Below are 16,010 nucleotides of genomic sequence, written 5' to 3' on the forward strand. Positions count from 1 at the left end.
TAGCAATCTGGGATATTGTTTTTGCCGTATCCGCCGCTAGACACACACTCCGCGCCAATAGACGAATGGGTGGACATGAATTCTTTATTGGGTTGTTTCGTTTCCGAGGCGAACATTTTGTACGAATGTCCCGCGCACTTACCGAGCTTGAGGTAGCAGTTGAAGAAAAAGTCCTTCTTCAGCACGGCGCTCAGCAAGCCAAGGATGCCCTGGGGGAACTCGGTGATGAGAAACAGTAGCAGCACCGCGAGCAGCATGCGCGTCGTCCGGTCCGTCTGCTTCTCCTTGTCCGTTTGCTTGCCGGCCTTTGCGTCCACCACCCGGCCGTCGACGATCTGCTTCAGACCGGTGGCTGTGCCGGTCAGTTGGCTGCGGCGCTGCTTTGCCTCTAGCAGCGCACCTATCAACCGTAGACTGAGGATGGTCAGCGCGATGCACGGTATCAGCTTGAACACGACGCTGTAGATCCAAAAGTTCACGTTCAGCAGGGCCGGATTATCGCGCACCAGCTGGGACGTACCGAGCCGGTACAGCGTCACGTTGCGGCCCTGCGAAACATTGCCGATGGCGTCCGGCGTGAGCGTGTTGCCGTCGCACCCGAGCAGCTCCACGTTCGACTGGATGCTGAAGGAGAGGTAGATCGGTACGGCCAGAAACGGGCACACGATGTAGGAGCTGAAGATGGCGGCCAGCGTTTTGGACATGTCGCACCACTGGCGGTTGCGCTGCGGGTAGGCGACGGCGATGTAGCGCCAGATGGCCAGCGTCACCGTCAGCCAGATCGAGATCGTGTGGCAGATCTGGGCGAAGATCGAGTGAAACATGATGTACCAGGCCCAGCCGTACGTGAGCCGCTCCTCGCGCGACAGCCGCAGGTACGGGATGGAGTTGATTGCGTAGGGCATGTAGTCGAGCATGACGAGCAGATCGGCGATCGCCAGCCCGGTCAGGATGGCGTTGGTCGGCGATCGCATCTCGCGCCGCGTCAGCACCACAATGTTGAGCGTGTTGGCAATGCTGCCAAAGATGCACACCAGCAGACAGACGATCCCGTGCGCTTTGGCGTAGCTGAAATGAGCGGACGAAAGAGCGAAAAAAGACACATGCCAGGTTATATATTGTTTGAGTAGCAGTCCGAAAAGACAATTCATAACGATATATTTATAACTGCTTCATCACAGGCTGTTTCGGGACCACAGCTACATTGTTAACTGTGGTAAGGTAATGAAAACGTTCGTTAGCAAATGGAACTGGAAATGATGTACGCTTCCGCTTGAGATCATCTTGCCTGTAAAGCGTTTGGGCAAAACCATCGAAGTGTGGTAAATACAAGCGCAATATCGTAATGCACATTTGGCTCGCTTGTTGACATGTTTACACTGTACTGACACCTGAACGTGGTCAGACAAACAGAAATTTCATTAGGAGCACTACTCGCCTCGGTGCATTAGAAACAACTCATAGCAACGGGCAAACAGATACAGTATGGTAAACATACCATGAATTTAGCTGCGGTGAGCTGTGCCACAAAAAAGTAGGGAGGGCAACGGCAGTACTTTGTAAGCCATCCCCTGCTGGAAAATGGTTTTCATCATTAATTGACAGGCACAACTTTTCTTGTTGTGCTTTGTTTGTTTGAGAGCATGTCTGTAGTGTTCTTTGAGAAAAGGGATGCTTGACGCAGTCTTGGGGGTGAACATTTTTACTTGAAATTAAAAAAATGATTAAAATAATGATATGCTGTTAGTTGTATCGTCTTTAAACATTGAAAATTGTAAGTTAAAGTTGTAGATATGGAAAATATGCTGTAATACGCACAGGATATATTTAAAATTGTAAACTATAATTAAATTGCCTAAAATACACAACAGTTTCTTAGCTTTGCATGAGCCCTGCCGAATCCAAAACAGTTACTAGAACCTCGTCCTAATGGAAAATAAACTTCCTCCTTTGTTGTGCGCTACTAGATACTAGTGTTTGCCAGGTGTATATTTAAAAACAAAAGCGCGCTCGTTCATACGCAGCAAATTACGGGTGCGTTCAATTGTCAGTTCACTGTCGCATTAAGATGTATTACAGCTAACGAAAGTGAGCGGTCAATTCAGTGAACAAGAGACAGCACCAGCGTGTGGCGACGGTTTCTGCGAATATTGGTCAAATAATTGGCTTGACGTGTGCTAGCTAAACATGGTGCTTGGCTAAAATTGAAAACAATTTCGTTGCTCCTGTAAATTGCTTTCTTCAAAAGAAGTAACGTCTCATTGAATACAGCTAATTTACTGCTGGATAATTCATGGCGTGCCAACATCAGCATGCCTTTTTGCTCTTGTTTGGCGTTGTAGACGAAAACGTTCACTAAATTATGCGTCGCTCGTTAGAAGTGACGTGTGCGAGGAGGTACTATGGAAACAAGAATTGCTTATGTAGCAGAAATGTTCGTTTGTGTTTATTGCGTTTGAGGTAGAGTGATATTGACTATATTGAACAACTGATTCGATCTCGATTCCAAATTTCAGCCAAAAGGGCTTCACAAAATATTTAAGAAAAAAAATCGTTTTTAGTGTTGTGTGACAGACCCTAGCAATGTGGCCTTGGAAATAGTGTACGATAGAATAAATACGTTCATTTCAAAATGCTAAAACCGTCCTTCCCCAATAAAAAATAAAAATGCTAAAATAAACAATAAATATTATTGTTGTTTCTAAACTGAGATATAAAAATATATTAAACTATTTTTAATATATAGTTTAATATAAACTAAAATATAAATATATTAAACTATAGGCTAAAATATATTAAACTACAGGTTTATTGACATTAAAACATGTCAAGCCTTTTTGATTACATTATCTACAATGGTCACATTTTTTTAATTTATTTAAAACTTTTTATAAGAACTTCAAATTAAATGAAATACAATAGTTGAAGAATTCTTGAAAAAAAATCTTGATTTACAAAATTTTTATGCTTGTCGTTTATAGAGACTTAAGAACCTACCCAAGTGACCTTTGTTCTAAATTTTTAACCATGATCTGCCTCTAATGGTGCTCGAGATACCAAAAATTGTGGATTTGTGCGTAATAAATCGCGTAGAAAGCGTCAAAATTTCGTTTGTGCGTGCAAATGCCCTTTTTCTATTGGATGATGATTGCGTCCGCTTCGTTTTAGATTCAATTGCTTTAATATTGGGCGTAAAAAGAGAGTACATTGCTTTAATATTCGGCGTTATTTTGTGAAAAATCGGTGGTTTTTGGTATAAAATGACTATACGACCAGTAATAAGAATTGGAAACGTTATTTCCCAAAGGTTAGAGAAGAAAGCAACGAAAAAGCCACATCACAGTCGATTTTAAAGGGCTTGTTCTAAATATCTCTTAAAATGGTGCAGTTTAGGGGAAGTTTAAGGTGCGAGTTTAAAGTAAATAGCTCGAATACCCGATTGTAGACCTCTAAAATGTCAATTGGGTACTAGTAATACATGATTTAATGGAGACGCCTGGTTGCTTATGCTCAATGGAGGCGCCTTTCCATTTTTCGTGTTCTTTTACATTTTTTTCTAGTTGGCATAGCAACCTGTTTCTGCGAAAAAAAGCAATAATTGTCATTCCAGTTAATAATTGATTCTACTACGTGTGACACCAGGTGCAAGATACACAACTTGACAGTTTCAACAAATGGAACACAATAGGGAAGACACGTGCTCATTTAATATTATCTTCTGTAGCTAACAAAAAAAAAACCTGTCCCATCAATATTTCATCTCTGTGACAGTCGTTACAAATAATAATGAAAATATGTGTCTTTGAAAGCCTCTTCGCTCCGCTCGTCTCCGTAAGGACTCGCTAAGCCATGGCAAGACCACTAAAAGACCCATCAACGAATTAATACGAACGTTCAATAGACTGCGCCGCATTTCGGGCAATACATCATCCGTGGTAAGCTGCTTGAGCAGTGATTGCGGGCTAATAGAAATAAATGGAATAAACGAAGGTCATCTCGTCCCAGGCCAGTCACGAAAAAGGAATAAAAAAAAGCCACGTCCGTTTTAGACGACCGTGTGCCATATTGGTTGTGCCGCCACTTCCACCGCCCGGGCACAACGTAACCACTTGCTTACCTGGTGTGGAAATCATCCAGCGCCTTGCCACAGTACAGCAGGTGTGCGGTTGTTGCGGTCGAGATGTTGGCCCCATCCTCAACGCCCGCCAGACTGTGCGGTCCATCGGTGACATTTATTACAAATTCTCCCAATTCCGTCGAGCTCATTGTGCTGTGTTTTGATTAATATTACGCTTGGGTTCGTCACACGACTTGCTGGCGGAACGTACACGCACGCACGCACACATACACACTACAAAACACCCACAGACATACGCACCAACGCACACAGTTACGCACACAGCTGTGCTCTCACTTTCGCTTCACGGTAGCATTTTGTTTGCTGGTGCAATGATGTAGCCACTCTACTGTAACGATATCTTATTTTGCTGGTGTCGATGTTGTCTTTTTTCTTCGCTGAATTTTTGCCTTTCCTTCCACACACACACACACTCTCTCTCTCTGTGTTTACGCCCGCTTCACCGTTTGCATTGGGCCGGATGCCAGAGTGAGCGAAATAGAGGGAAGCAAAACAGAAAGCAGAACAGAAACGGCAGCCTAGAAAGCTGTCTGAAAGCTTCACACGGCTTTTTTTCCACTCAAATCGTTCGCATGATTTCACCACCACGCTTGCAATATTGGTTCCGGTCATGGATTATCGAGCCCGCGTTTGCTTGACCGAATCGGCGTAAGAAACCGTGTTTGAGGAATGCTGAACCATGATGGATTTACGTTCCTGCTGCACACATAAGAACACTCGCACACCCCTACAAGCACGAGGAGAGTTTTTTGATCTTTGATTTAGTTGATAGTTGAACCAAGACGTACGGTCGGCGCGGAGAGCTTCCGGAGCGTGCTCCTTTTGAATCGCTTTTATCACTTTCCACTAGCATTCGCAGGCGAAGGATTTCGTCGTACGTCGCACGATTTGGGAACCGTTTTTATCATTCACCCTGCACGGCTTTTCTTGAACATGGCATTTTCCGTCACCACCGCTCGGCATCACGCCGTGCGCCGTGCCGTTACGTGCGGCTCCAAGCGGTCGGAGTACTCGGGGGACCTATTTCTTTCAGCGGGAAAGTGGTAAAAAGGGCAAAATGGTGTGAAAAGAACGTGACGATGCTTTTAACAGAAAACGTAGCTAAGCACTCGCTGCCCTCCAATCATCGGGTGCGGGCTGTGTGTGTGTGTGTGTGTTTTTTTTCAGTGTGTCAAGGGGGGAAGCGAATTCGATGTAAATAGTCGTTGCTGATGCCGCTGTAAAGTGGGCTGATGTAAACAGGATTTCATTAAATCAAAATAGATACTCCAAGGAAATCGATGCAGGAAATGAAAATTAAACAATGTGATCCATGTTCGTTGCAATCTTTTTTTTGCGCTTGTTTGCAATTCCAGAAACTAACACAGATTCCTCGACGAGCAACACACCTAGGGGGAGGTTGTAGTCGTACGGATCGTACCCTTCGCACGATGTGTGACGCATGAGAGTGATTCGATTTCCTTCCTCCTTCGGGCCGTCAGGTGAAGGAATCGGTAGAATCGTTCTTGTTAGTGGGTAGCCTGGGTGGGAACGATTTCGATCAACCGGAAGGTAGAAAAGATGGTAAATCAATTTTACATCACCCATGCAGGGCCCAAAGTTTGTTTATCTTCGACGAGTTTGCTGTGGACTGTGTGGCTGCCGCTCGAGCGCACTTCCTTCCACAGCGGAAGGTAAACTGCGCTCGTGAAAGAAAGAAGGAAGGAAATGGTAATAATAATAACAACGGCATCTCAACGCCCGAACAACACGTTCCGAAAACTTCGAACCGGTCGCACCGATAGCGGTCTAAGTCTTTGGGCGCTTTTTTTTCATGCCAACTTGTGCTGTGCGTTGTGGGACGATGTGCTTTTTTCTCCTTAATACGATGAGGCAAACGTAGATGAAGCAAACGCGTCGCTTGATTATCGGTCGAAAGCAATCTTCTGTGCAAGGTGAATCAATTTTAATACCTAACGAACCCATCACATGCGGCGCTCGGATCCAGGTTGGCATCTCTATCAAATGTCATCCGCCAAATGTCGTACAGCAATGCGGAAGGAAAAAGGAAACCAGCACAAGACGTGAATATGAAAATCCACCGGGTAAGAGTGAAAGAATAAGATACGAACGGTCAGCAGCTTGAACGGTTTTGTACAGGTTTGTTGTACACCAGAAACAGATTCAAATTAATGGAAGACTTCTGTTTACTTTTATGCAAAAAAAATGCTGTGTAAGAAATAAAGTAAAAATTTTCTTTAAATTTACACATGCGTAAAAGTCAAGTTTACGATGTACACAGACACATTTTTAAAACGTTTTTAAGATTTGAATTGAATAAATTTAATATTGTGCATAGTGTAACAATGGATTCCAGATCAAATCTTCTTACCAAAACTAATATATAACACGTGTAGGCAGTGTAGATTCTATCGAAAGCAATTTGATTGATGTTGTGATTCAGAAAAAAAGCCCTTTTACTTAAATTTGATTGATAATGGCAGTGGAAAGACAGACCCGATAAGCCAGCGAAGGAGCTGATGGAGCCGCCCAGTGTTTTATAATATTTTATTTTTTCGTACAAATAGAGCTTTTTGTGACGGAGTATGGAAATAGCTGATTTTGGAAGCAAGCTCATACGTATAAAATATGTCTTTATAATTGCTTAATAAATAATTGCAGCAACAAAAATAGCACTTATCCTTAACTAGATTTTACAATATGCATAAATATGCACAAATACGCATGACCCTGATATAGATCAATACAAAACCTTGTCCATTTGTTAATTTTAGAAATTGAAAACAAACTTAAGAAACCTTAGAAATAATAGCCATTGTTTGTAGTAGTGTGTTAATAGTCTGATTTATCACAATATGTACCATTAAATTGTTGGCACGTTGGTATACCATAGGCATAACTGATGCAACTAATACTGTGGCCACAAAGCCGTCGTTATTTTATCTCTTTAATCTCTAATCCCTTTCAAAACACTCATCATACACTAAAGCTTCCAAATACACCCATAAACATGTAAAGATAATATATAATAACAAGTGTGAAACATGTGAAAATCACGCACTAGGGATAGCGATACCTGCGATGTAATCAACCCTCTATAATCGAATTTTATTTTGTTTTTTTTTTTTTCATAATTTCACAACACACAACTCACTGAGGGAATTCACTATCATAATCAAAGTGAAAACACCCTGACCCTGGCTCACGATTATAATTTAATAAAACAGCAGTCTACTAAACTAACACATCGAAGCACGTTTGGGGTGCGAAGTAATCCCTTCCATTTTCGTTAAAGGAAAGTGAAATTTTCCGATTGGATGTTGCAGCAATACTGCAAGCCACTCTTGAACGACCCAAGCGGCCATCCACTTTAGACCACAATGCCAGCTCAGTTCACATACACACACACACATACTCCGAACCGGCCGAAGTGGAATGTGTTTTATCCCAAGTGCGCTCTTGATTATCTGCGAGATCACCCGGAAACTGCTCGACCCCGGTCGGTAGGAGGTAGACTTTTGCAAACGTGTGTGTGTGTGTGTGTGTGTGTGTGTATTTTTTTTTATTACGAGCAAAATGAAATTTTGCACCTACTCATTCCAACGATGATAGTATGGGTATTGCATATTTTCCACATCATGCAACGTGGAAATCGCTTCGAGAGAATTCAATGTCTTAGCGTACATCACGTTAAAATGTCTATTATTTTAGCATACAAACACACACACAGCCACACATAACCACTTTCGTCGTAGACGAACGCCCTAAAAGTTTCTGAAAAAAATGATAACACTAGCGAAAAGCCTGGCACCCCGTGTGTCGCTAGCAATTATTTTCATTCAGCGCAACCGAGCACCGATCGGAATGGCTTCCCTATATTGTAGCAACTAATCCTTCGAACATTAGCCCGGAAGCAATGGATGGAGGGGTGAACGGTGCACAAAGGCGAGCCGAGTAAAGTTCCGTGTCCTATCGCCAACAGCAATACACATCATCGGCAACAGCAGCAGTGGGTAGCGCCTTCATCGGCATGCGAACCGAATCTTGTACCACGGAGCCGTTTACATAATTAACAGAATATTCTCCCGTTCTGGCCGTGTATGGGTGATTGGAAAGTTTAAAATTAAATTATTTTCAATTAACTTGCGCTGCTTCCTAAAACGCGATGGAACACGAATAAGCCATCTTTTGGAGCATACAAACCATCAACAGGGGAGTTTCATTAGGCGCAGGACTGTGCATTTGAGTGTACACATTCGCTTTTTTGTTGTTTCTGGTCTGGTTTGGCCATCCAACAGTGTTTTTTTGCGGCTACTAACAGCAAACAAATCGCTATGTTTTACAAAATAGAAGGAGATAGAAAACGTGAAAACAAAAATCAATCAACCATAAACGGACATGAAGAGTCCTTGCAAGTCTGACCCAGCCCGGGAAACTTCGGTCGAAAGCAGCACTCCGGTAGTATCCTCATGGTGCTACAATTTAGCTCGATATTCAGCTAAGCGGTACATCGTTAGCGTAAATTCATTGAACGCAAAAAAGAGACAGTATGAAAGGAAATAGTGATGGTATGAACAAAGAAAAAAATCAACTCTCGAACGTTTTTTCTAATGGTCATTTTGCAAAAGGTATCGGAACAAGATGGTTTGCATAGTCATAACGACGGCGTGGTAGAAACACCGTTTGATTCGACACTATTGATGTTATGGAAATCAGGGTGTGTATGTGTGTGAGATAGAGAGAGAGAGTGAGAGAGAATGAGAGAGAAAAGCAGATCGTTGGAAAATTGCGACCAATATCACGCCTTTGCGCCCTCCTTCTTCCACCATTTTAATCAACGACTCAAACAAACGATTCCTAATGCGTTCATCAGACTTGACACCAGGGCGCACAATTTTTCCCCAAATAAACAGATTTAAATTAATTCGCCGAAAAAATTGAGCAACTTTCAGCACCACTTTTCGGCTAAATTAATGAACCCTAATGAGCGATTCTTCAAACTTCTCGGTACAAGCGGCGAATTTTTGAGAGCTACATCGCGCAATAAGATAATTATCCTTTCCTACCAATGTTAATGCAAAGTTTCGTTTGAGGTTTTCACCTCAAAACGGTGTGGCGTTACAGTCGATTAAACACGTAACCAACCAGGATTGTGTTTTTTTTTTGTACCTCGTCCGTGTGTAAAATGGAAAAGTTTAATGAACATATCTTGAACGCATGATTCGTTTGTAGATCAAAAGCGCGTTATATTCCCTTGGTTCAAAGCATTGGAGAAAATTTAAGTATTTGTTTGCGTACTTAGTGGGATTGGTTTGGTGGTGAGTAAATAGAACTTGTGAGCTTTTTTTATCGCCTTGGTTATGAATCTGAATGGTTATGAACGCTTGCATGCAGAATAACATCGTCTATATTCGACGTACTCATTCAAGTATTAAACATTACCTATGCTCTTTTTTCCAATACATGAACCAAAACTTTGGTAACATAGTCGTTTTGCAATTTGTGGCTCTGTTCCATCATATACATATCATCATCAAATATATTAAATGATAAAACTCATTTAAACAATTTCTAGAAATATTTGGCTCTGAAACATTCCATACGAATTGCCGGAACACATTATAATTAAATTTTCTACAACAAAGTAACGAAAGACCGGATGTTTGCATATACCAAACAATTGTCCAATGCGGACACCATGCCACATTTTGAGGACTTTGCACATTCATATGATTTTTGAATCTTAAATAGGAAATATTTAAGTACTAGAATTTATTTGTTTTTAATTTTAGCTAAAACTATAGGATTATGGAATTTAATCTAAAAAGAGCACTACAATTGGATTCAGATATTCAAAAATGCTACATTAATGTGCGGTAAGTATGAAGTACAAGTGAAGAGAGTCTCATTATCTGATCTCCTGAGATAATTTCGACTAGTTTTGCCGCTAACATTCATTATACAGGCAGTCCCCGAGATACACGGTACCTCTTATACGCGGATTCGGAGATACGCGGTTTTCCAAATTTGACAGTTCTTTGAGCAAATTGTACTGATTTGACACATCCATTGTGAAATACCAAATAATTTCCGTATTAAATGAATGTAAAATACTATTTAAAAAGGTTTACAATTGTTCAATTCAGTAGAAACATATCAAATAATTAATTTGGTGGCGAAAACCACCCCGTACTTGCAAAATTGCACGAAAATTAGTGATATTTTGGCTGGAAATCCCGAGATTCGACTTACGCGGAAATTCGAGATACGCGGTATTTTGCGGTCGTTTTCGGTCCCCATTAACCGTGTATCTCGGGGACCGCCTGTACTGAGTTTTACCGAGACAAAGTACAGTTAAGGAGTGAGAAAAAACTCAATTAATAGAAATCGATGGATCTGGCGGTTCAGGTTTTAATTATGTGCCCTTAATCTGGATTACAAAATGATGGTTTACAGCCAATAAAATTATCAGCAGAAGTAATTAATGCGACATACTAATGTCATATAACATTGTTTCTCATATAATAGCGGTTGTTTGTGTTATGTTTCCGTATCCAACGCATCATAGATGTAATAAAATAATCGCTGAAACAGTATTCTACTCTATAGAAAAATACACAATGCAACATTTTTAAGAAGTGGAAAAGAGTAAATGTAACGAACAAAATTACCGCTTCAATAAAATTAGATTACTACCATCAAATTCTCGGCACAAGTAATGCCATGCTTGTTGACGTTTCTCTTCCCGCATTTTCCACGCATATCAAAGAATGTAAATGTGATTGCAATCAAGTGTGGTTTGCCTGTTATCGCATGGTTGTCGTTGTTGTTTTTTTTTGTGCTCGAAATTCTTTAATCCATGAATGACACGGAAACCACATTTCAAAGGCGAATCCAATAAGACATTGTGGCAGGCATGATGGCTTAATTTGCTGGAGCTTTTGAAACGCTTGTGTGCTTTTGGCAAGGCACACGGCTTTATCTGTGACATATTGCTCAACAAGATTCCCATCCCGCCACCATTCCCGACCCCGAAAACCGGCAACAATTGCAAACACCGGCATCCCTTTCACACACGCACCGGCATTCCGACAGCATACATAATCGTGCCGTTATCGTACGCCACACAAAACCACAAATGGCTTAAAGCACCCAAAGGCAGCTTGCGCTGTGCTGCACGTTAGTCCCGGTTGGCGCCACGCGGTTGTCGGTGGTCGCTGTTGCGTGGAATGAGGTTAGCTTCACCGTGGAGTTTCGCGTCGCATGCATGTAATTCACGGTGGTTCTTTGGAGCCCAATTCTTTCGCGTCGCCTGCAGCCTCTCGAGCTTCATCGCTGAACCAGACAAACACCGACAAGATTTTTTCGCCCTCTTGTGTACATACTGAAAGCGAAGAAAGCGGCAGCCATATGAAGAATGTGTACTTACAGTTTGTTTGCACATCTGGGTGATTTGGGGCAGAAGCGTGAGATAGCTCGGCAGCGAGTGTAAGCTGAACAGGTGCTCATTTTCCCAGCATGCAGAGGGTTTGACGCGATGGGTGAAAAAAGTATCCAGAACGTACTCCGCCCGGCACTGAGTGCTGTGCAGCGGCTCGATTAATGACGCGAATCGGATCGACTGGATCTGTGTTTCAAACGAATAATTCATGGAAACTCAGCAAATCCTTTTCCCAAAACCATTATGTCGGTGTTGTAACCGATTCCACCTGTGGAGAAACTTTTAAGTACATTAAAAAAGCACCGAAATTTCCGTCACTTCTAAGCCGCTGGTGTGCTGAGGTTATACCAGTGCTTTAGTGTGACGGGGAAAATTTGTACGCCAAAGTTTTGCTGCGTAGGATAAAAGCCAACACAGCCCAGCGCATCGTATCATAGAGATAAAGTGCCTCGAGGCTACAGGAAATTGTGGTTCCTCGGCTCAAAATTACATAAACCATAAAACAAACTTTGACCGTTTCGTGGTGATTTGGGCCATTTACGGTCTACCAAATGGACAAAAGGTACGCGGGCAGTGTGCGGTTGGAATCGTGCAAAATAATGCGGCCAACTATGGCCGTCGCCGTAACCTAATCCATCCACCCGGTTCGCTGCTCCAAGCGATCCATCAGCGAGCTTTTATTTTAATTTCCGGTATCGACAACCATTCGGCACCATTCGGGAAATGAAAATAAAAGCACTGACCGCCACTACTGACGGCTGTGCGGATGATATAACAAGATCGCCAGTAGGGCGATCTACCAACGAAACCATTATTGCAATAGCCGGGCGGTTACCATCAGCGGTCGGTTGCGCTGCGGGACAGCTAACGAAAAGTGGAGCGCTGAAATGATGGCCAGCACACAGAACGAGAATTGCGACGACATAACTGTCGGTAATGGATTAATATTACTTGTGAATACTGAAATGTAGTACTTCACCAACGGGCCCCGCAAGGAAGCCGCGGAGGTCACAAAGCTTCAGTAAACAAGCTCTCAACCATTGGCCCCCACCGTAGTTATTTATCGTTCTGCTGCAGCTTGAGATTTCGCCCGAAAGGCTCGGCTGAAAGTCGGCACGGTACCATGGTCGAAGGTGGTTGAAGCACGTGCGGTGGTAGCGGTGGTAGTCCCGCTTGTGGCTGGGACACTGGCTGCCTTTTTTGACGCTCCTGCTCGGTGAATGAAAAGCGGACAATCATTTCAATTCCGCCGGTTCCCGCCGGTGGCTGGAAAATTTGGTGGATGTTTTCAAATGGAGCAAAATAAAAGTAGTTCCCGCTCTTTCGCTAGGACAACTTCCTGGGAAAAGGGAGGAAGTAAGCGCTGGCGATGGCATGTTTTTCCAGCGATGTTTTTATTTACTTCATCTTGAAGCCTGTTTGGCTTACAGCGCCCGTCCGACGGGGGAAGAATTTGATTACAACATTTTCCACCACGAACTTTGCTTATCAACATTCCGTTCGCACGCGATCCAAACCTCTCCTGCCTGCTCGGGTGGATTGGTCGGGTAGAAATTGTTTCGTTTGATTTGCTGTGTTTCACCATCCCACGTTTGGCGTTTGCTGCGAGAGCTTCAATTGATTGTTCGCGAGCGGGCTGATAAATTAGTGGAAAACTGTGAGCGTCGGTTTGGAAGGTTTGCCCATTTGCCAGAGCTTTGATCTTAACCCACCGTGTTATGATGTTATGAAAATGGATTATTCGCTGATGCGAGGGTGCGAAGGGTGTGTGCTTTGAGATGAACTGCACCATTCGGGTGCAGCTGTTTCCGTCGTTATTTTTGTATTGTGGACTTTCCATCTAATCTTGCCTAGCGCTTTCGATGAGCTGGAATAATTAAACTGAGCAGAACACACATACACACATACACATATGCATTGTTTTATGAGAATGAGAAATATAAAGAAAAAACCGCAAAAAGATTTTATTTAAATTATGTAAACCCCCTTCTCCCAACGGGAGCTAAACCAATCCTATGCAGACGGTAAATCAAGTGCGAAATGAATTTGCTTTTTTGGTGCTGTCTAGCAAGGCAGAAACGGAAACCCATTTTTCCATATCGTTCGAAGAGCGACACTGAAACTGATCTTTCGTTCTATTTGTGTGATGGTAAATATTTGATGTATCTATTTCCCAAAAAACGGAATCCATTTTGTCCCTTTCGGCACGGACCGGTGTGACCCTTTACTAATGCCGGCTTGAATATACAGCGGGACCCTTTCGGCGAAAACAACGTTGTCCAATTGTTCCCGACACACAGGATCTACGAATTCGGATTGGGCGGGTTGGGATTTATTATAGACACAGGCTGGCAAATGGTTTGGCCGGGTTTTGGATGACGATTTGTAAGCTTATCATATACGGCGACCCGAATAACCGAAAATCCACCCATAAAAGGAAATGCTCCCAACAAAACCCGTATCTACTACCTCACCGGTCGGTGCTCTGCTAGACCCTCCAGGCTGGGTTATGGGGTTTGCAGCGAGATATTACTCTTTTACCATTCCGATAACGGTATTGCACAATATATAGTTACGATGATCTACACTGCACACACACACACACACACACACACACACACACACACACACACACCACACACACACACACACACACACACACACACACACACACACACACACACACACACACACACACACACACACACACCACACACACACACACACACACACACACACACACACACACACACACACACACACCACGGCTCTGTCAGCCCCTGCCAGTTTCAGGGTTGCTAATTGCAGAAGATAAAGTTTCCCCAGCTTTGCGATAGACGACAAAACCATTATGACACGTCCATCAGTCGGCACGGGGCCGATAACCCGTGTTTGTTGCACTGGATTATGTGTAGGTGCGGTAACTGGAAAACGTTGGATTGCGTACGCGAGACCTCAATGTTGTCGCGTGCGTAACTGTCCCATTAAGCTGACGAGGCTGAATGATACCCGATAATAGGGCGAAAGAGCTGTTGCAGGTGTGACAAGAAAGGGGAGAAGTTGTAGTATAGCCTTTCTGCCACCCTTCAATGACGGGTTGGTGGAGTGGAGGAAACCTGTGATGTTTATGCGCGTATTATTTTGATTTGAATGGCGTCTGGCACAAAAGATGTGAATTTGATGAACGTTGAGTGAAGTAATACCATCTATACATGCACTCCTCTATTATGCAATTCGCACAAACAATGAAAGAAATTGCAATCGATGAAGTTGGAAATGTTGATTATTGTTCAGGTTGTGATGTAATGATTTAAAATTTTAAATTTTAAAGAGGAACAATTTTTCCTTGTTATAGGACATTTTGAGCTAGTCGAAATTTGAATTAGTAACTTTAACCTAATTCTTCAATTTCTAATGTAACGTTGTAACGTAATGATTTTTAAGTGTTTTGCTTAGTAACTAGAAAAAATACCTTGATTGTATATATTCATCCTATGTATTTTTTTTGAAAACCAAGTTTGCTTAATAAGAACTTTCACTGGCGATTGTATACGTTTGAGCAACAACCGTGAGCAGTCTCACTTGGGTGGTAGTTTCCGTTCATGATTTTCTAATATACCTGTTCATATTCTGTTATAGAATTTTCTATTTAAAATAGGTTTCACAGTAAGTACTTTATTTTATTTTAAGTTTTTTGTTGTTGTAACTTCTTCTTCTTTTTCTTTGGCACAACAATCATGGCTATTGTGGCTTTGAGTGACTCACCACCTGACTTTGTTGTAGCTAGATACTGATTACTCGCCAGTCTCGGGGCACAGTTGATAACTCGTATCACTTAACAACATGCCCGTCATGAGTTCAAGGTCCTTATAAACTGTTCCCCATACGTAGGAATGACTATCCTGCTATGTGTAACCAATAAGACACTGAAAGCCAAGTCTACTAGTGGTATAGGTAGACCTTCACCTATAATGGTTGTTGTGCCAAATAAGAAGAAGAAAATACTTATTTAAAAAAAATCTGGTCAAATGATTTTTATCTCTAGTCCGGATCATATAATTATAGACAATTTTATCTTATCCTGCTATGTGACCAGTGTTGTAACAGGGTGTACATACCTTTTTACCCGTATTTAATTTTTGGTTTTCTACCTGTTCTTTACCTTTTTCGTTTTTATACGGGTAAATATTAGGTATTTTTGTTGGAATGGTGTATGTAATGTATTTGTGTTACTTGCATTAAACATTTTTCTCAAAAGTTCATGTGAAACAATTTTTTCCATTTTTTTAACGAAGTGTAGGCTAATACATGGTCTCTTCACCTAAATATCTGATCAAATTTATTCTATTTCAAACGAGGTTATGATTCAGAGCAAATACTTTTTTCTCAAATTTAGAACTCAAAGTTTTTTTAGGATTCAAAGGAAGCAAG

General features: G+C 42.2%; 1 protein-coding gene across 2 annotated transcripts in view; it reads right to left on the bottom strand.

Annotated features, from left to right (window-relative positions):
* Window positions 1-16,010, bottom strand: part of LOC121593587 (G-protein coupled receptor dmsr-1-like) — a 28,295-nt gene that overhangs the window by 5,054 nt on the left and 7,231 nt on the right. Inside the window, exons 2-3 of one of the 2 annotated variants that reach the window (XM_041916092.1) lie at window positions 4,118-5,164; window positions 143-1,068 (exon numbers count right to left, since the gene is read on the bottom strand). In XM_041916092.1, the coding sequence (XP_041772026.1) occupies window positions 143-1,068; window positions 4,118-4,266 (1,075 nt within the window). In that variant the 5' untranslated portion in view covers window positions 4,267-5,164. The remainder of the gene's footprint in view (window positions 1-142; window positions 1,069-4,117; window positions 5,165-16,010) is intronic. The other variant, XM_041916093.1, reaches the window with a different exon arrangement.

This window comes from Anopheles merus, chromosome 2L (genome assembly GCF_017562075.2).
Source record: "Anopheles merus strain MAF chromosome 2L, AmerM5.1, whole genome shotgun sequence".
NCBI lineage: Eukaryota > Metazoa > Arthropoda > Insecta > Diptera > Culicidae > Anopheles > Anopheles merus.